The sequence below is a fragment of the Acipenser ruthenus genome, chromosome 13, assembly GCF_902713425.1.
Source record: "Acipenser ruthenus chromosome 13, fAciRut3.2 maternal haplotype, whole genome shotgun sequence".
Classification (NCBI taxonomy): domain Eukaryota; kingdom Metazoa; phylum Chordata; class Actinopteri; order Acipenseriformes; family Acipenseridae; genus Acipenser; species Acipenser ruthenus.
The window spans coordinates 37,077,916-37,097,992 of NC_081201.1; the positions used below are offsets into that span (position 1 = coordinate 37,077,916).

The following is a 20,077-nucleotide window of genomic DNA, read 5'->3' on the forward strand; positions in this document are numbered from 1 at the left end:
AAGGTGTGTATTACAAAATTATTTTGCCTTTTGCACAATAAACATGTAGCTGTTTTGGCTACAAATTAAATAATCCTTTTAACACGATTAGAGGTTTATCCACATTCCACAAATATCATTCTGTAAATCTTCACACTGCTAAGAAAATAGCACCTTGCCAGAGTTTATAAAGACAGTGACTTGTAAGATTTATTATTAATAAATATTTTATATACCACTGTTTCATGAAAGACTTTTATTTTAAATATTTATGTATTCATTTTTCAAAACAGCTACTGTATATATACTACAGTGAGGAGCAACAGAAAATAAACCACTGCTGCTGCCAAACACATGTAGAAATAATTATTAGAAATACAAAGACAAACATCAGTCACTACACAGTTTCAATGCAGAATCGTATGTTTTAAGGAATTTTTTTGATCTGCGCTGCTTCCTGGTGAAACTCAAACTGTTCAGCAGAAAGAGTTTTAAAAATGTATTGGCAACAAGTAGTATGCTTTTGAGTCAGACCCTTAGCAAGTGTACATGGATGGAACAAGGCAATTCAGCTATTGTGTCTCACTGGGTTTTGCAATCCACTTCTCCATCACTGGAGCCCTTCATCTTCTTCACCTCTCTCAGCACCTCCAGGGTCAGGATCTCTTTGGGTTTTTGATACTGCAGGCAAGGAACAAAAACACGAAACTGCATTTCTATCTGTTTCTTTTACGCTGTTGTTGCAGACTTGGATACTCAAAACACACATTTGCACACCAATTCCTGGAGTCATACAGGGTGATAACGGTTTACTACAAGAACAGGCTCGCATGCACTCAGATTGCAAGGTTTTCTTGGAATTAGATGAAAAAGTTCTTTGACTTTTTTTTTTTTTGGTGTGCAAGTGCAAGTCCCTAGGTGAGAATTACCGGAGAAAAACTTAAACCCATAAATTAGAAAGCACAGACCTTGCCTGTTGAGGTCTTAGAATTAAAGGATTAAATACTGGGGCGCTACGAGGGTAAAAATGAAGAACCACACAACTTACACTAATGATCAAAGTGTTGTTGGCATGTGCAAAGCTGAGGGCAGAGCTCTCCAGTAACAACTGGCACCTGTCCATGTCTGGAATGGAGAACTTCTTAAAATACCTGAACAGAGGGTAGAGGAAAAGAGAGTACAATGTGTTAGCTCTGTGGCTTCACTTACAGAGATAAATTCCAGTGACCTCAACACAATCTGTGCTGTACCGGTAACAGATTCATTAAGGCTGATCTACACGAAGCCGGAGATGATTTGTCTGGAACTTCACACAGTAGACAATAGTGTTTAAGAGGTGATTTAAATGGTCTCTTTTGGTCTTGACCAGTACTAGAAACAAAGTAATGGTGACTCCTCTTTATGTATGCCCATAATTATTTGAACTCTATAGAGCATCATTTTAAAAGGGAGGGGGGGGGGGGGGGCTAGTTTGGTAGTGCACCTTTTAAAATGTATTTGTACAGGATGTAATTCACACTATATTAGCAGCAAGGAGGCAGTGAGATTTCGCTAAAGAGCTAGTTTACTGGGTATCCTGCGGTGCTGCCAAGAGGATTTAAAGGAATTAACTAAAAACACACATGTAACATTGTACATCCTTCAGGACAATCCATTGGAGATTCCCTCCTCCCTCTAATGGATTGCTTGCATTTACCACAACGAATGCATTTTCAGCATGTTCCACTGAAATTCTTTATAAATTCCACTCACCAGGTCGAAGAAAGCTGAACTTCAATAGAAATAGCTGCTATGTCCCCCGTAAGTGTGAGTATAATGATACAGTTTGTAGCCTTGGTGTCATTATTGAAAATCTCTCATGCCAAGGTTTTGATAGCGCTTTAGCCTTCAAAGGATCCTATTATCCTTTTTGTGTAGATTTGTATTAATAACAATAATAATAATGTATATGTTTAAAAATGTTTATTATATAAAAAAAGACATCCAATATTTGTATATACAGCAATAATGTTTACTCAATTTATATTTGATATTAAAATGATAAAACTAAGAATATCTATAAACAAAATATGGCCCTAGTCTAAAAGGAAGAATGAGGGTAGAGCCCTAAAATAGCTGAGAACAAAAGTGACCATGTTTGACAAACAGAGGCAGCAAACCCCAGTGGAATGAAGATGCTACTTTTCACCGAGAGCAGCCAGTAAACATCAATCCGGAAAAACAGAGGCTCCTTCTGTGATTTGCCAATCATAGCAACAACCTGAAAGAATCTCTTCAAACTGTCCTTGATCTACTTTAAACCAAAGGAACCTTCATGATATAAGAGCTTATATTAGAAATGGTTGGTGTCCAAATATTAGGAGACGTTTTGTTTCATGTAGATTATCAGCAGTAACATTTCACCCTCAACGACCAGCTTGTGATAAAGGCTCATGTATGAGGTCTTGCGATCCAAGCATAGGCAGCAGGCCGCTCAAACCTAGACTGACAGTTTTAAAATATTAAGCTGCACTAATGTGACATACTAATGATTTTTTTTTTTTAAATCATTCTATGTCCTGTTTTTCCACATTGAAAGTCTCACGGCAATCAGTCATCTACAGATCCAGGAAGGACTGCTGTCCCTGCTTTAGTTTTGACAGGTGTTGCCTTTATTGCAGAACTCAGTTTATCTTCTGCCATTGCACTGCTAATGTAGAGTCTAACAAACAAACATAGAAGAAACAAGAACTACTTGTACTGTACATCCCAGTCCCAGGGCAGACACTACTTTTCAATAAGTGGTTCTTCAAATGAATATCTGTAGATATTGTTTAAGTTACTCTTAGTTAGCATATTATTAGTATTCAAACTTTGTTGAATAGAAAGTAGTGAAACCAAATCGTGTCATTTTTAGTGCTGTAGCCTTTAACATTCTGTTTCAAATGCCATGTTACAGAGCTAGTGAGAATGAAGACATTTTGAAGCCCGAATGTTTTTATTCACTCATTTTCTAACATTACATTTTCCATTCACAAATACATTAAAAAAAAAACACAGACTGCAATGGAAATGATGGAAACAAGAGCAGGCTAATTAGCTCTTCAAGGCTCTTCCCTTTTTAAAATACCATTTTCCCCAGAGTGGCATCTTATTTCTTCTTGAAATACACTCTATGGTGTCGATCCCCACCACCACTTCCTATCCAGTTGACCTTTGTGGTAAACATCATTATGACTGAGGTCAATTAAAGCTGATGTGGTGTTTCAACAGGAATAGTGCTGCAGTGTGCCAACTCACCACTAGTAGCACATGTTCAAAACCTGGTAAGTTCTTTCAGTAGGTGCTGTAGTGGTTCGAGCAGCTGCCATGCTGCCTCTGGGACCTGGGTTCAGTTGTGACCCGGGGCACCAAGGCGAAATCAGTTCTTGTAATCTCAGCCTACTTCCTTGGCACAAAATGGCTTCCCAGTTCCACAACAGTGGTAGTTGCTCAGTGATTCAACTATACAGTGTTCATAAAGAGCTTTGAGATTGTGGATAGAATGTACTTGATATTTAAAGAAGTATTTTAGACCTTCAGGAAACCCACCTGAGAAAATAGGAGGCACCTTTTTACACAGAGAATTGTGAGGGTCTGGAACCAGCTTCCCAGTAATGTTGTTGAAGCTGACACCCTGGACAGCTTCTAGAAGCTGCTTGATGAGATTCTGGGATCAATAAGCTATTAATAACCAAACGAGCAAGGTGGGCCGAATGGCCTCCTCTCGTTTGTAAACTTTCTTATGTTCTTATGTTCTTAAGCCAGCACAGAATGCTGAAATTGAAACCCAGTTTCAAGGACATTTGTGATCTGCTGATGGCTGCTGGCTTAGCATCTTTGAGGCCTGAGTTACAAATGTATTCCCAAGCCAGGCACTGCACTCCAGGAACAAATTATTGAACAGGAAACAGTATCCTTCTTTGGTATAGTTGCCAAGATGCAATATTTTGGAGGCTGATGGCTAATGACCTCCCCAACGAGCAACAAGCTGGGTGGCTCAATGGGATGGAAAATGTGTAAAATATCCCCCTTACATTCTGCTAAGAAATAAATAATAGAGTCTGACCCCAGATCAGTGCAGTTTCAAATGCCAGGTCCACCTGTTTTCTTCTGGATGGAATCACTTATGTGAAGTAAAACACATTTCTCTAGACAGGTAATTACATTACCTTTTTACAGCGCTCCATTCAAACTGGTATTCACTGCTCACTCAATATAGTGATCCATTTGTTCATGCTGCCATCTTCAGGCAGGATTGTGAATCACATCCTAGTATTCCTAAAGTAATTGAGGTTTGCATTGCAATCAGTTTATTTTTAAGTTGGTATATCTGTAAATAGCAAATTCTTGATTTTGTTATCTTTGCAGATAATCAAATACTTTTACTAGTATACTACCATTAAGGCAGCACTGTACGTTTCAACTGTTGTAATACGAACTCTAACGTTAAAAATATATATTAATTATAAAAACCAATGTCAATTGCAAGTGAAAATGAATCACTTGTGGGTTGTAAAATGAGTATCAGGATACACTAATGGGCTGCGTGTTCTTTGCATATTTGATAGTAGTTTTCCTGAAGTTCACTTCTTGTTTGTGGTTCGCACGATGCAGCAGCGTTCAGTCTGCTCCACTGACAGCTTGTAGACGTCCTTGGGGTAGGGAAGGTTCCGGATTCTCCACTGGAAACTGGTCTTAGTATCTTTCCGCATAAAAACAGGCTAAACAGCAAAAACCACCATACATTAATAAACCAGCATCACTGAAACAACGTCAATACCCACCTAAAGAAAGACAATCCAGCAGGTAAATGCTACAGGTAAAATGGGTTTTTACAATGTCTGGAACCACAGGCTGAAAACTCAAACTGCCCACCATGCTCCATAGTGCCTCGACTGGCCATTATTATACCCGACTGTAGATGGATTTCGATGGCCAGTGGTTCCACACCACATGAACGTATACTGCATTAAATACAGGACTCCTATTATTAGAAATCCATATAACTGTTGCAAAATCTTACACACTCGCCACCTGTTACTCACACGACACATTTCCTACTACAGTCAAGCAAATGAAAAGCCTACGTGTTGTTGTAATTGACAGGAATAGAATTAACAAATGTCATAATCCCAAAGCAGCATCAATTGCTAATAACTGCCTTATGTAATCTATTCACCATCTTGTATTAGCGCTGTTTTCTTAGAGGCTTTCAACGACTCAAACCAGCTCTGCACAGCCATCTCGTCGTCATGGCAACCACGAATCGTTTCATATTATTAGTAAAATAAACTTTCTTAATGGTAAGAACAAAACATACATTTATTTATTGAAATACAATTTGTTTATTGATTTTTCGTTTTTGTTAGAATTTTTATTATTATTATTATTATTTTTTTATAGTAAATTAGAATTATTTAGGGTGGGTTGGTTCAACCCAGAAGGTAAACGGTATTTAAACTGTGCTGTGTTTTTGTTTGTGATTGTAAGGAAAGCATTGCAGCAGGGTTTGGATACATTTAAAAAATCAATACTGTAAGTTACACAAAATCCCGTTGTACACTTCCGCTATTTACCAACGCCTGCTGTTAAAGATAATAAAAACGTATTGATCGATGTGTTTTTGACGGCTAGCTGATTAATGTATGGTTTGCTCTAGTCTAACTGTGCAGTTTCAGATGTTCAATGTGTCTGTCCATTCAATGCATTAGTTACCCCTCTTTCCACCAAGGCGTTCTGTAAAGTGAAGAGGACTGGCAATGGGTTAGACAGAGAAGGACCACAGATGAAAAGAAAGCATGTGGAAACAGAAACAGGTGAACGCTTTATATATCCCTCAGTACAATAACAGGCAGGTCAGTGTACTCTGGTGATATGTGAGAGATCAGCTAGGTAGAGAGAGCTGTGTGTTGCATTGTAGGCTGTGGGATTCAACCTCTACTGAAAGCAGGTACTTGGTATAAAATTGTGGGGAAAGATGTTGACTGTAATTTTACGAATAATCCCTTTAACCAAAGCGGCCACAATCACCAGCCCATGTCCCTGTGCTTTCCAGATAAGGAAGGCTTGGAGTCCATGTAACTTCCAATGAGTGAGACGTTGCTGTTTCAGGTGACTGGCTCAGTGGAATACATGTGTACATCAATGCCAGAAGTGCTTTCTTGTTAAGCTTTTATCTAGTTCAGTATGTCAAAACTTAAAGCAAGACATACACCATAGATTTATTTTTGATAGACTCACAGGTATGTATTTGACAACAATTCCCTAAATACTATCCTAATATATTCAGCATAGGCAACATAGTTTTCCATTTAGATTTCAATTCTTAAGTGTTTAGCACTGTATAGAGACCACATGTCCCATCTTGCTTTTCCAAATTTGACAAAGTGCCCTCATCAACCAACTAATTAGCAATGGTTAATAACACCGTGTAGGTCCTGGAATAGAGACCCCAAGCTGACATGAATAAGTTTGATCTTAGGAACCAAGGTTTGTCATGTGTGAACCTTTACTGGCTAGCAAGGTGGGGGGGAGACCTTACCAGATATGTTTCTTGGGAACTTGCTCAAATAAAAAATAAAAATATATATTAATTCATGAAGAATTGTCAATGAGAACTGAAAACAATTCTTATTTATTTTGTTTATCATAAAAGACATCAGAAGGTGATGGAAGCGATGGGGAAGATGGAGGGGTCACACAGGGTGACTTGGAAGCACTACTCACAGGGTGCTATCCGAAAGCTGGGGACTCCAGTACAACAGCACCACCTGCTGGAGGGAAGTGGGTCTGCGCTCAGTCCTCAGAAGCCAAGAAGGAGAATCACAAGCAGCACATTGCTGACAAGCTGGAAGTTCTGGCAAAAGCTTATACCCACCAGGGGAACAAGTGGAGGGCACAGGGTTACTCCAAAGCTATAAACGCCCTCCAGAGCTACCATAAAACTGTGTCTTCATTTGAGGTAAATTCAAAAGTTTCAGTTTTTAATTGAGATTAATCTGGTACTTTGAAGAAAAGCTGACTCATATTCACAACATAAAATTATTATTATTTTTAAATAAAGTTCATACAGCCAGGGGAATTTCTGCTGGTAAACAAGCTAGCAGCCTGGAGCTGTAACAGTGGTGAATATCTCTAAAGAAATCAGCCGTAACAATTTGTTTTAAAACAATGCCTACACACCCATATCACTACGTCACCTTTCCAATGTGACATTCACTGACTGTTTTCCTTTATATAGGAGGCATGCAAGATCCAGGGCATTGGAAAGCGGATGGCAGAGAAGATAAAGGAGATCTTGGAAAGTGGCCACCCCCGCAAGCTGGACCACATTGGGGAGAGTGTGCCAGTGTTGGAGCTCTTTTCCAACATCTGGGGTGCTGGAGCCAAGACTGCACAGATGTGGTATCAGCAGGAAATGTATGTCTCCCTGTACTCTTTACTTGCTTCTACTATTAGTTTATTGATACTTCATTGTATATTTCCTGTAGAATTGTTATTGCACACTTGGTTATTATTAGAAATGGTTTGATGTTATCTGAGATTAGCCCACTTAGTTTAGTGTATATATATATATATATATATATATATATATATATATATATATGGAGTTTCTTTTAGGGGGACTGCGATCAATCACTATTTTCTTCTTTACTCTCTGATCTTTATTGTTGGTGGAGCAGGTGGGTCCTCTTTCATGTGTCTGTGCATCAGAAGAGGATTTCAGAGCCTGTGCTGTCAATCCAGCTCTTCTTTAGAGAACTGTATTTATAATAAAAATAAAAAAGGGAAAATCTGACTGATGGGTCCCACCGTGCAACCTCGTCTTCTTGCAGTAACCATAGCAGCAGCAGCCACCCCAAGCCTGTCAATCATCCATGGTTCCTGGACCTGAAGAATACATCTCGGTGCTGGGGCCCTACAGTTCCTCTCCATTTATAAAACCCACACAAAAACAGGTTCTGGAATTGCGTCCCACCTTGCAAGTCAATCAGCAGAATCCCGATTGTCACTTTGAGAGTTGGGGCATAATCCTATTGTTTTTGTTGTGGGATTACTTGTCCCAGATCCCTCTTTCCCCTTTGGGGCTGTAAAGGAGAATAGAGGGATTAAAGGGATTTGCCTGTGTCCCTCTAACTTGTCACACCAAGTTCTAAGGAACTATTGACTTCTTTGTCATGAATGAGAGGGTCACCTAAATAAGAAAAAAATCCATTAGACAAAAATATAAAGGAACATTGTGATCTGTTTGCTGTTTCTGTTAACATAGAAGAAGGGTTTAAAGAGGAATTTAGGTTCAGAAATGAGGCCCTCTTTCAAAGCCCATGACACAATTTGGAATCTAATTTATAAACAAATGAACTTAATAAAAAATAAAAAGGTTTCATGTTTCAACACCAAAACATTTGCAACACTAATATTGAAGCCCTCTGTCGGAGCACAGATTTGTGGCCGAGCATCGCTAGATTCCCACACTGCTCGTGCCTGGCAGTGGATGCTCTTATATCACCCGTGTGTGTCTTGTTAACCATTTCAGAATGTCTGAAATTCCAGATCCTCCAACATCTAACCTCCCCATTATACAAACAAACCCCAGGGCAGTGCAACTGAGAATAGAGATCAGCAAATTCAGTTTCTTAGGAGTGCTTTCATTAGGTGTTCAGGTTTTGTTTTTTGTTTTTTTTTATTAATAAGAACAAACAGTTTTTTTAATGATTGAGTGATTCCAGTCAGGAACGAAAGCTGTAAATTCCCACTTGGTTTTTTTCTGTGCTTCTAACATGAGAAGTATCCAAGACACACAAATAGAAATACAGCAATAAGGAGCATTAAAGCCACAACTATGGTATGATGAAGCTACAGTATCCTGCAAAACCATGTATAAACCTGAAACATGATAAAGTGCTAATGGACAAAATTATTATTAGGGTAATATGAAATATAATAATTATTTGAAAACCTATGTTATTACTCCCCTTATTTAATGATTCAATCCCTTGTTTTGTACTCCTGAATGCTCTCCTAGGTGTGGGAGATGACTTTGTCGTTGAACCCTGGCCTGTGGCTCATATCAGAGAGGGAAGGCCACGTGTGGAGACATGGATGTTCTAATCATCTAACCAGATGGAAAATATCACAGGCATCTTTAGTAAAGTCGTGCATGGCCTCCATCAGAGTGGTAGATAGACCCTTTTACTACACAGCGTTCTGATTGCTTAGACTTGCCCTTGCAGGGCACTTTATAGGTAGAACGAAGGACAGATAGATGTGCCTGGGACCCTATTGGTGTAAAGTTCTGCTGATCGTTTCATGATTCCATTTCTCCTGAAAGGTTTTCTGACAGGTGATCTGGTCAGCCACGAGGACAATGGGAACCAGAAGATGTATCTGGGAGTCTGTCGTCTCCCAGGACCTGGCCGCAGGCACCGGAGACTGGATATTATTGTGGTGCCTTACAGCGAGTTTGCATGTGCCTTGATGCACTTCATGGGTTCGGCACACTTCAACCGGTACATGCGGGCCTTGGCTAAAACCAAGACCATGAGCCTGTCAGAGCACTCCCTTAACAGGGACGTCCTCCGCAAGGGAAGCCTGAAGGTCACCCCAGGGCTGCCCCTGCCTACACCAGCAGAAAAGGTTGTGTTCACTCATCTCGGACTGCCATACAGGGAGCCTCAGGAGAGAGACTGGTGATAGGGAATGTGGCTTTTTGGCTGCATCAAGGATTTGGGGGATATTCTGGCCCTTTCCAAACTATTGTAAAACTTTAAGGAAAAACACATCATGCTAAAAAGAATTTGCACAATTGTATTTTTCCAATGTGAGGAGAAAAACAATATATTGTATTTTTTTTTTTTAGTGTGCATGCATATATAAAACAGTAACATATATAAATTATTCTGATATATGAATGACTGTTCATACCTTGTTTTAGCTAAGAATGCATTGCCCAGAATAACAAACAGATGTTAGGCCTCTCTTGCACCCTGGAATCTGATCATGTGCAAAGTGCAAAGTGATATATGTCTGTTTGTTTGTTTTACAACAGGGAGAAGTTTATTATGTATTTGATCACCTGTACTAATAATGAATTTTGAATGTTGGGGTCTTTTTGTGTAATCATGGGGGGAAAAAACACTAATTAATGCTAAACATATATATATATATATATATATATATATATATATATATATATATATATATATATATCACTTTTCATAGTGGACCACCCTCACAAAGCACTTTACAGAAGTAGGTTATGAGTCATTTATAATGGGACGTTGGTTTAACATCACAAGGAGGGTAAGTGACTTGCTTAAGGTCACACAGTGAGTTAGTCAGTGGCAGCGGTGGGATTTGACCTGGTGACCTGCTGGTTACAAGCCGTGGACTTTAACCACTGGACCACACTGCCTCCAACAATGACTTTGTATCCAGGAATAGGGTGTGATGTGGTGGGGTTCAGGCGCCACCATGTGGTCCAAAGAATTACAGCAGTTGAATGATGATTGATTTAAAAATAAATTCAATTCGTTTTTTTAAAGTGGACTCGCACTACTCCAAAGTATTAAACATTGCCTGCACCATAATGAAAATGGCTTGTCTAATATCTGTTTCATATATATATATATATATATATATATATATATATATATATATGAAACAAATATATGTCAAAACGTTGGGGAGCTGGCTCTTTGTACATTTTTGTTACCTTTAATGTATATATTTTATATTTGTATGACTCCCTATATCTACTTATTAACTTAATCAAAACCTAATGAAAACGTAAATAAAAAAAATAAAACATAAAATGAAACCTCAACTTTCACGCTGCACTTCCCGTCTTCTTTAAATGCCATCAGCTGATTTCTCATCAAACGAGAGAGCTGATTAAATGACCGCCCTGAACAGCCAGCCCTTCCCTGACAGCGGAGTTGACGAGCCAGTGGTAGGCTCTGAGACACGAGCACCACGGAAGTTTGGCCTCGAACGGTCCAATAGTGAAAGCACGAAGGCGGTGCTTGCGGTGGCCTTGCACCAAAGGGAGCCCGTTGATAGTTAAAGCTCTGTGTGAAACCTATATTGTTATTTTGAATGTATGTATGTGTTTGTTTGTTGAAGAAAACGGTTACGCTGGCAAATGGATTGTCTTATATTTAAAATGTGCTTGTTTTTGTTCCACGCTGTTCCCGTCATTCTTACAGCAGAGACTAGCGGTACTAGTATCGCAGAGGTAAGATTTTGTAGCTGGCGGTGTTAGAATATATCTTCTTCTGGTAACCCTTAGTTACCAGCCTTTTCGCATTCTCGTGTATTTGTATTTGAGGCCTATCATATTTGTCCTTCCGCATTTTTTAAAAATGTATGCTGTGTTTAAAGCTTGCGTTCTGTATGTTATGCGTTGTTTGTTTTTTTATACGTGTAAATGTATATTGCCATATATCCCAACTCTATTTGTTGATGAAAGACGGTTTTAATCAACGTTTCTTAAGTTAAAAAATTACGCTGGGAGATTTTAGTTTAAGGGGAGGTTAAATGTGTACACTACCTTTGTGATATATTTTTTGCTTTATTTTTACGTTATATCTACTTTTATATTTCTCGCCACACTTAAAGCTTCTGGATCAGTCAACAATGTTAAATACAGTCAGTATTTTATAACTTCACTGTAAAGGCTCTATCCCAAATGTTTGTTTGCTTTACCTCGAAAACAAAACTTATTCAGAAACCATTAATTTTGAGAGGCCATGCAGGAGCTTGTTTTGACACTCGCTGGACTAAATTTCAGTATGGTCCTGGTAAAAAAAATAAAATAATAAAGAAATACATTAAAAAAATTAAAAAATATACATATTTTGCTTCTGCAGTAAGACTAGACCACAGACCGGTGATTGTCTTTGTCTTTATTTTGTTTTAGTTTCATCTTTTCATTGTGTGATTGTGGGTGGGGGTAAGCTCGGCAGTATTTCTTTTGTGGAACTTGCAACATGTTTTGCATTGTGAATTCCTGAATGCGGTTTGCCCTGGTTGTTTGTGTAACCTAGTTACGGTAGTTACCATGTTGATGTCTTAACGCAAGACTGCGACGACAGCACAATGGGTTGATATTTGGTATTGATGTTTTGGTCTTTGGTCATCTTTGGAGGTGGAGTCGTTTTGCAGGGATTGTTTGATGCAAGCTTTCTGGTACCAAAAAGCTGTCCCAGAGACAAACATACTGTCTCTTTGTGTGGTTGACCTTTCACTGTAACTTATGTTATTTCGTCCTCATAACAGAAAATTACTCCCCAATGCCATGTGAAAACATAGAAATGTCTTTAAGATTTATGGTTCATGGATCTTTCCCTTTAAATATAGTGGGTAACGCACAGGAACCATTTCTGTGCCTGGCTGTACAACACAGCCATGTGTAACCAGAAGGTCGCCGGTTCAAATCCCACCTCTGCCACTGACTGACTCGCTGTATCACCCTGAGCAAGTCACTTCAGAGATGTTAAATCAATGTCCTATTGTAAGTGACTCTGCATATAATGCACAGTTCACAGCCTACCTCTGTAAAGCGCTTTGTGATGGTGGTCCACTATGAAAGGTGCTATACAAAAGATGTTGTTGTTCAGTCAGTATCCAGAGCTGTTCAAAGATGCCAAAAACAATAACACTCACCCCTAAAGATCAGATGAGAGTTTGGCAAGGATGAATTTCATGCCGATGGTAACATGCTGTTTTGTACTTCATGCAGCAAGGCTGTAGATTACACTCTTAGGCGGGCCATTGTAGAACACATGGGAAGCACTAAACATAAATTGAATGAAAGGGAATGTAAACAAACACCGAATTTGGGATTCTTTTCTGTGCACAGCGTCTCACAACAATCTGGCTGGAGAATGCTGCAGTTCTATTTTACAATAGCCATCCGGATGACGAAGGCACTCTGAGTTGAACTAACATGTTTTTTTTTTGTTTGTTTTTACAACAGGGAACTATTTGTAATATTTTGAAGTGTGGAAAAAAAAAGTTTGTTTTATTGATTAATGACACTGGTATGTAAACAGACGGTGTTCTTGCAGAAACATGTGTAATGTAAATTATGACTGTTTGTTTATTGTAAATGCAATGAACGTTCATTTTATTTTTGTATAAAATGATTCCAGGTGCAACCGGTTATTGAATAATTAATTCTTCTTCAATGCAGTGTATTTCCTTAGGAGGGAGCAGTAGTATTAGGTGGTCAGTCGTGAGGTTGTCTTGTGAATGTCCATCCTTGTATATACAATCTATTATTCATTTGCAATCTGAGTGAAGTATCCATTACGAAAATAAATATTTATACCTGTGAACACTAGCAAGTTGGTGTTTCCTGCGTTCTAAATACCTTGGTGTTCCAGAGAGAATAATGTGATTGTGGGTGGGGGTAAGCTCGTACTGTCTCCCCATTACACACCATAGCATTAAGTCAAAATAGTAAATGTTTTTTTTGTAATATATGATAAAATTGCTATGTGCTGCTATCGTTCGTTTAAAAAAAAAAGTGCCACATTTTAGGCCTGCTTTTCAGTTATATATGTGAACGCGCAAAGGCGCCTTAAACCACAAATGTGAACGAGGTTGCAGACCTAAATATGCGGCGGCCCTGGGCCAGTCCAGCAGTGTGAACGGGGTCTTAATCTCGTGACACTATTTTAAAATCTTGGTAGTGTATACTGGTATAGATTGGCTGGGCATTGAAACAAATTGACCCCCCTGTGGATTTTTATGGTATGAATATTTTAAAAGTGGAAAAAAAAAAAAAAACTACAGTAAATGTTTTATTCTGTTTTTTCTTTTTTTTACATTATTTTTGCCTTGTGAGATTTATAGTGCACACAATATTTTGATACTTGCTGTATTCCAAGTACAACTTCACTATGGTCTCCAAGGCCATGATTACATTTCACTGAACTGTTAAGCAGTGTGGGAATATTGCTGCTCGGAGAAAGAAATGCCAGTGCATTGTTGCCTTGCTGTGGTGGTGAATTGTCACTGATTTAAGCATGCCCTTGTTTTGGTTCAGCTGCAGTATGTTCTTCCATTATTGTATGATGTAGGATGAATGTTGTGTTTTGTTCATCCCCTACCAGCTCTGGGTCTGGCGGTGATACAATGATGGTATTATGTTTTACAGTGCTGTAACCACTACTATGAGCTCTGTATTCCCCTTAGTGTTGAAATAAATCACCTATTTCTCCTATTACTGCTTTTTTTTTCTAGCACTCAGCAGTTTCTCAGGCCATCTCATTTGTCATGCATTAATAAAAAGCCTTGAACGTAACCAGATATTGTGGACCCTTGGCACTGAATGAATGTACCACAGTCTGGGACACCTATTTTTTTTTTTTTTTTTTAAATGCTCAAAATAAATAAACAGCTTTCAAACAGTACATGTTTGAGTTTAGTTAACATTTATTTTTCTAAATCTGACATCTTCTCTAAGCACTGTATGAAATCTCCTTGGGTGTATTGTTAAACGTTTCTCCGGAATGAAATGTATTTTACTTTGAGACTTTTTTTGGTTGATTTTAATCAATTTAATAAAATAATCATTGTTTTCCATTTCAGAACAAAGTAGTCTGTTATGGAGTGAACAATCAGAGCTACAGCTGTGATGCTGGCCATTGCTGTGGGGAGTCGCAGTGCTGTAACTACTACTATGAGCTCTGGTGTAAGCCATACTTTAGTTTATAACTACAGTAGGACGCAGCTAACCTGAATGTTATCATGAAATTGAGAGATCTTGATGGGCTTCATATTGTCAAGTCCAGCTTTATATCCAAGCATGAGCAACTTTCCTTGTACAGCATAACATGTTGGGGGAATGATCTAAATGTTAGCGCTAGAATAGGTACCTCAAGTACTAGTGTACACACACAAAACAAGCTGGACAAGATTATTTACATAAAAAGCTATATGTAAATTCTCACAAGGTAGCAGTAAACCGTGAAATAAAGCTGTTCTACTTTCAACATTACTAAATGTATTTAAATGTTCTGGCTTACACAATTAATTGGTTTTCTTGCCTTTTCTCTTTTGTATCTGTATGCAACACATACCTGTTATCTGTGTGTGTGTGTGCAAGAAATGCAGTACTGTAAATAGTTAAGCTGTGTTTGATTGCCAAAAATTGTAATTGTTTCAAACGTATTCTGATACTACTACTTTGTAATGAATGACTGGAGTTTTTTTGTTTTCCTTGCTCCAGGGTTCTGGCTGGTTTGGACTATAATTATAATATTGAGCTGCTGTTGTGTTTGCCACCACCGACGCACAAAGCACCGGCTGCAGCAGCAACAGCGGCAACACGAAATAAATCTGATTGCCTACCGGGAAGCTCACAACTATACCTCCCTGCCATTCTACTTCAGTAAGTATTGCAGTCTCATCTCAGGGCTGTCTCAAAGACTTATTACATCTTCCATGAGGTGGGAATTTCCCATATTATGTTCCAACCCAACATTGTTCCTGAAAGTCATTACTTAACAACCAATTAACCCAGCAGACAGGTTTTCAATCCAAAGTTTTAGTTAATACCAGTACTCCTCTTTAGTACCCACGTTTATCTTGCTTACAGTAGCCAGGGATTAAGTTTAAGTGTCTTGTGTCTACTCTATGGATGTACTGTGTTTGTTAGCAACTTTTATTTTGGAGATTTGTACAGTGTTAATTTTGATGCACCAGATTTTAACCAAGAAAGAACAAGAAAAAACACACTGTAAAATGTAATTATATTTCATATGTAATTGCCAGAATATAATACATGCTTAATACATGCTTAAGAAATTCATCCTAATCACATCCCATTTTATTTGTTAGGGTTTTTGCCAAATTATCTACTGCCTGCCTATGAAGAAGTGGTAAATAGACCTCCAACCCCACCTCCACCGTATAGTGCCTTGCAGTCGGGCCCTCCAGCCAGCAGCAGCCCCTCAAGCCCAGAGCAAGCAGACAGAAACCCACAGGCGGCACAAGTGAACACCCCACCAGCAGCCAACGATGCTGTCTCCCAACACCCCAGCACCCTCGAACCTGAGCCACCCACAGCCTACATCCAGAGAGAAGTCACAAAGCCTCATGTTGCTATCGAGCAGGACAGCCTGGACGCCTGCGCAGAGGAACTGGCTGATCCAGCATCCTCTCCAGACAAGGAGGGGGACTGTCCGAAAGATCTGCTGAAAGACTTGAGCGCTGAAACCTTCTCGGACGACAAAGACAAGACCCCAGGAAGGCACCGGCGCTTCACCGGAGATTCAGGCATCGAGGTTTGCGTCTGCAGCCGGGGGAGCGAGGCAGATCTCAAGGAGCTGGACGGACTGCTTGATGAAGGATTGGACGGACCCATGGACTTCTGCAACACCTGTGACCCCCGGGCGTACAGGGATGAGGAACTGGGACTGGCTGTTCTAGAGAGACACCAGGACCATGGGGAGCCTTCACTGTCTCGGCATCCGGCCTGCCTATTGCTGCACACTATAAATGAGCAGGAATCCCCAAACAGTCAGTGTGCCAGCAGTGATCCACAAAGTTGAGCAGAGGTTTGGTGCATAGAAAAGAGTTGAACAGAAACAGACTTTTTTTTTGTGATGGTAGTGATTTGAGGGCTCACATTAAGTCTGTGGCTGTTATTTCTCAGCAAGACCCAGCAAAGCCTTTAGTAAAGTGAGTGCTGCTCTGCTTTCAGAGGACACCACTTTTTTTTACTTTACAAAAAGAAACCTTGCCTTGATGGCTCACAGGAGTATATGCTACACAAGTCGAGGCAGTTTGCATATTTAGAAGGCAAACTATTTCACCTTTGTTACAAGGAATTTGTGGCCCGTTCCATGTAAGCAGACTGGCAACTTTATGCACTGAAGTGCTTTGCTGGAAAAATGAAACCGGAAGATTTAGTCTCCTGATTGCTAATTTAATTAGGATTACAATCAATGAGTAATATTGGGAAACAGATGGTGTCTTTTTTTACTTGTTTTTAAAAATACATCATTTGGTTTGTTTTCTGTGGTGGAAAAGAGACATAGACCATAATCTCCTCTTGGATAACAATGCCAATGAACAGCTTCAACAGAGATCTCTTCAGAAGGTGTATTCATTCTTGCATACAGGTAATGGATAATGGTGGGATTTCCCTAGTCCCTCTGTGCCCGGTGTACAACACACATGATGCCCAGATTTGTTGTGTTTGTGTGTGTGGGTAGTATTTTAATTTTAAGTGATCTTATTATTTTAAGAGCCAAAAAGCACCAGGTTGCTGCTTTTGTAAGTGTATGTGTGTACATGCATTATACGATCACTTCAGTTATACAAGGAAATTATCCTTTCAGTTCTGATCTGGGACAGTTACTACTTACTGTGTTTGGATCCTTCTATTCAAATATCAAAGATTTATAAATGACTGTTCTTTTTAGAGCAAGTCCTTGTAGGGTGTTGGGAGATATATATAAAGATTTTTTTAGCAAATTAGATTTTTTTTTTTGTGTACTGTAAGCTTTAAATTAAGCATTTAAAATGTGCTGGCTGGATTTTTGGATTTTCTTCACTAGGCTATAACTAAGTCACATCCTTTTCACCTTGGCTATAGCTGAGTGCTGAAATGAAAACAATACCTTACAACAACAAACAATCCATGAAATTGTAACTTCACTTGCAATAAAAAAAAAAAAAAGTAATCAGCAACCCTGCTGTACCACAAAGGGTACTATATCGTAATGTAGCTGTTGGAGCTTTACACATTGAAATCTGTTCTGTTTCAGTTATTTTACATGGTATATACAGTATGTGACTTGTTATCTGACACAAACAGCAATGTTACTTGTTGGGTTTGACTCCCGTCTGCTTGTTTTGAAGTAATTACTAATATTCCGCCTAGGAAATGCTGAGGGCTTTTTATGTATGTTTACAAAGCTGGCAGACCTATTGAGCAGATAAAAATAAAGCTGGGGGAATAATAATTGGATACACATCCATGAATAACCGAGTATAAAAGCCAAGTGTAGGGAGGGAAGTGGGAGAAGGATCATAGTAAAAATGATCTCAAATTGATTTTTAATCAGATTTCATCAGTTCAATTTAAAGGAGAGTAAAAACTTTGCACATCTCAGTAGGCTTCTCTGTACATTTCAGATGGGAGGCCTCCTGAAGTTATCTAAGATTACTTAGAGCTTTGTTCCAGCAAAGGCATACTAGAGAGAGGCAAACTATACTGCAAACAATTGAAAAACAAAAGTTAGTGAACAATATCAAGTAACCATTGCTTGAGAAATTCAGTACCATTATCTTCTGTTCCTTAAATGTACATTATTCAATTGACCTAGATATCTGTTACAGGTATAAACGTGCATTTAATGGAAAAGGATACTAGTTTTTGTCTTACCCTAGGCGGTGTCTGTCTCTTGTGTTGTAATCATAAATACAAGCCATTGTTTTGCCTTTTAAGCCAACAGAATGGCCTGCTGGCTGTTTGCACACCTTATTTTCAAGGGCCTTTACTTGACAAAAGATGGCCTTAGATTTATTAATGCTGCATAATTGCTGAAGAAAAGAGTTTTTATACATAAATGCAAAACTCAATTATTTTTATGTTAAATGAAATATACCAGTTACACTATTTTTTGAAGAAAAATAATTATATTCAGTTCATATTCCTTCTTTACAAAAGCTTCATGTGTTAAAGGCCACTTTAAGACTTGTGTACAGGTGGAAAATACATATCAGCTCTGTGTTGGATGTATCATTTTTTGTGTGTGTGTGTTGTTGAGATCAAAGCACAACTGCATGATGGCGTCCCATATCTTAATAAAGCAACGCTGATCCGAGCTGCCAGGTGGTGTTTTTGCAAATTCAATTGTAATTCCTTGTTTTAAAGAAAGAACCTAACAAAAACAGCACACAGTTAAATAAAAAGAATGCAAAATGGAATTTGAATCTACTTGCTCATTACAGAATTTAGAACATCGTTGTTTTTTTTTGGGGGGGGGGGGGCAAATACAAAAATTCAAATGAAAGACTTGGACTGGAAGGGCCAGCTTTGCCCATCCCTGGAATAGACATTCACTTGTAAAATAATGTCAAAGTGGAGAGGGGGTCTAATAAATAAAAAGCTGGGTGACACAATGCAGCTTTACCCAGAATAGAGAAATGCGAAGATTACTTGGCATTACAGTTGGAGAATGTGAGAAGAATTGAATTGTTTAGAAAAACATGAGCCTATATGTTTTCTTTTAGTTTGTTTTTGATTATTAAGAAAACAACACTTCAGCTTTGTAAACTACACTGTTTTCCTATGTTCAGATAATGTAGAGCAGTTAAGGTAGTTTTTAATTATGCAGAGAAAAAAAAAAAATGAGCGTGTGCAGTATCTTATCTCTGATTTATATTGACAATGACAAAGTGTTATCTGCTGTAATGGAAAATGCAAGATGGATTTAAAAAAATAAATACTACAACCCCCTTTTTTAATGTGTACCTTTTTATGGCCTTTGAAAATCTGTCTCTTCTTTTAATTGCTGGTATCTCAAACTGTTTTTGATCCTGACTGTGTTTTCAGTGTTCTTTGACCTGTGACCTATTGTAGCTGCCATATTTTGGTCATTTGTCTCCACTGTATTCAATAATTGGCAGGGTTATGTAAACCTTGCATGCTAAATGTTGTAAAAAAAAATAAGGCCTAATATTTTCTTAATATATCTATTGAGACATGAGAGTGGAAATTACCAGACACAAATAACTATTTCAATTCACAGTAATCAGGCTTTATTATCACCATACAGGTACATTTATACAGAGAATTCACTACTTCTAGAGTTTGTGAATTAGCTCTGATACAGAGTAATATAAAGTAACATACTTATCTATTAACCCTGGACAACTGGCGGTGTTAAATCTCTCCTGCCTTTTCCAACTGTACTGATTTTAACATTGCAACACTACATAAAGCCTATCTACCCCTCACCCACAGCTCAAACATTCCTTGAATATCAGCCCCTCCTTATCAGCAACACCTCACTTAACAAAGAACATATGTCACCTCCCCCGACAGTTCTGAGAA

At 38.6% G+C, this 20,077-nt stretch overlaps 3 protein-coding genes across 3 annotated transcripts; 2 read left to right on the top strand and 1 right to left on the bottom strand.

The window, feature by feature from the left end:
• Positions 1-561: 561 nt before the first annotated feature.
• On the bottom strand, positions 562-5,243 carry LOC117417884 (protein DPCD-like). Its single transcript, XM_034030267.2, has 5 exons — positions 5,180-5,243; positions 4,912-4,964; positions 4,588-4,721; positions 1,028-1,130; positions 562-660 (listed from the first exon to the last, which is right to left on the bottom strand). The coding sequence occupies exons 1-5, from the start codon at positions 5,241-5,243 to the stop codon at positions 562-564; spliced, it is 453 nt and encodes a 150-aa protein (XP_033886158.2).
• A 555-nt stretch (positions 5,244-5,798) lies between these two features.
• On the top strand, positions 5,799-10,140 carry LOC117417885 (DNA polymerase lambda-like). The gene is made up of 5 exons (XM_059035270.1): positions 5,799-5,855; positions 6,656-6,961; positions 7,241-7,525; positions 9,026-9,104; positions 9,332-10,140. The coding sequence occupies exons 1-5, from the start codon at positions 5,799-5,801 to the stop codon at positions 9,691-9,693; spliced, it is 1,089 nt and encodes a 362-aa protein (XP_058891253.1). The 3' UTR covers positions 9,694-10,140.
• A 768-nt stretch (positions 10,141-10,908) lies between these two features.
• Positions 10,909-19,482, top strand: LOC117417778 (WW domain binding protein 1-like). The gene is made up of 4 exons (XM_034030073.3): positions 10,909-11,236; positions 14,599-14,701; positions 15,239-15,400; positions 15,850-19,482. Exons 1-4 carry the CDS (start codon positions 11,144-11,146, stop codon positions 16,560-16,562), a joined length of 1,071 nt encoding a protein of 356 aa, XP_033885964.1. The 5' UTR covers positions 10,909-11,143; the 3' UTR covers positions 16,563-19,482.
• The last annotated feature ends 595 nt before the right edge of the window (positions 19,483-20,077 follow it).

Coding starts and splice junctions, on each gene's coding strand:
- LOC117417884 (XM_034030267.2), bottom strand. CDS start 5,243: ATGGCTGTGCAGAGCTGGTTTGAGTCGTTGAAAGCCTCTAAGAAAACA. Junction 4,965..5,179: donor AACAGCGCTAATACAAGATG/GTGAATAGATTA, acceptor TATTTAATGCAG/TATACGTTCATGTGGTGTGG. Junction 661..1,027: donor ACAACACTTTGATCATTAGT/GTAAGTTGTGTG, acceptor CCTTGCCTGCAG/TATCAAAAACCCAAAGAGAT.
- LOC117417885 (XM_059035270.1), top strand. CDS start 5,799: ATGTGGAAACAGAAACAGGTGAACGCTTTATATATCCCTCAGTACAAT. Junction 5,856..6,655: donor CTCAGTACAATAACAGGCAG/GTCAGTGTACTC, acceptor TTATCATAAAAG/ACATCAGAAGGTGATGGAAG. Junction 9,105..9,331: donor CCACGTGTGGAGACATGGAT/GTTCTAATCATC, acceptor TTCTCCTGAAAG/GTTTTCTGACAGGTGATCTG.
- LOC117417778 (XM_034030073.3), top strand. CDS start 11,144: ATGGATTGTCTTATATTTAAAATGTGCTTGTTTTTGTTCCACGCTGTT. Junction 14,702..15,238: donor CTACTACTATGAGCTCTGGT/GTAAGCCATACT, acceptor TCCTTGCTCCAG/GGTTCTGGCTGGTTTGGACT. Junction 15,401..15,849: donor CTCCCTGCCATTCTACTTCA/GTAAGTATTGCA, acceptor TTTATTTGTTAG/GGTTTTTGCCAAATTATCTA.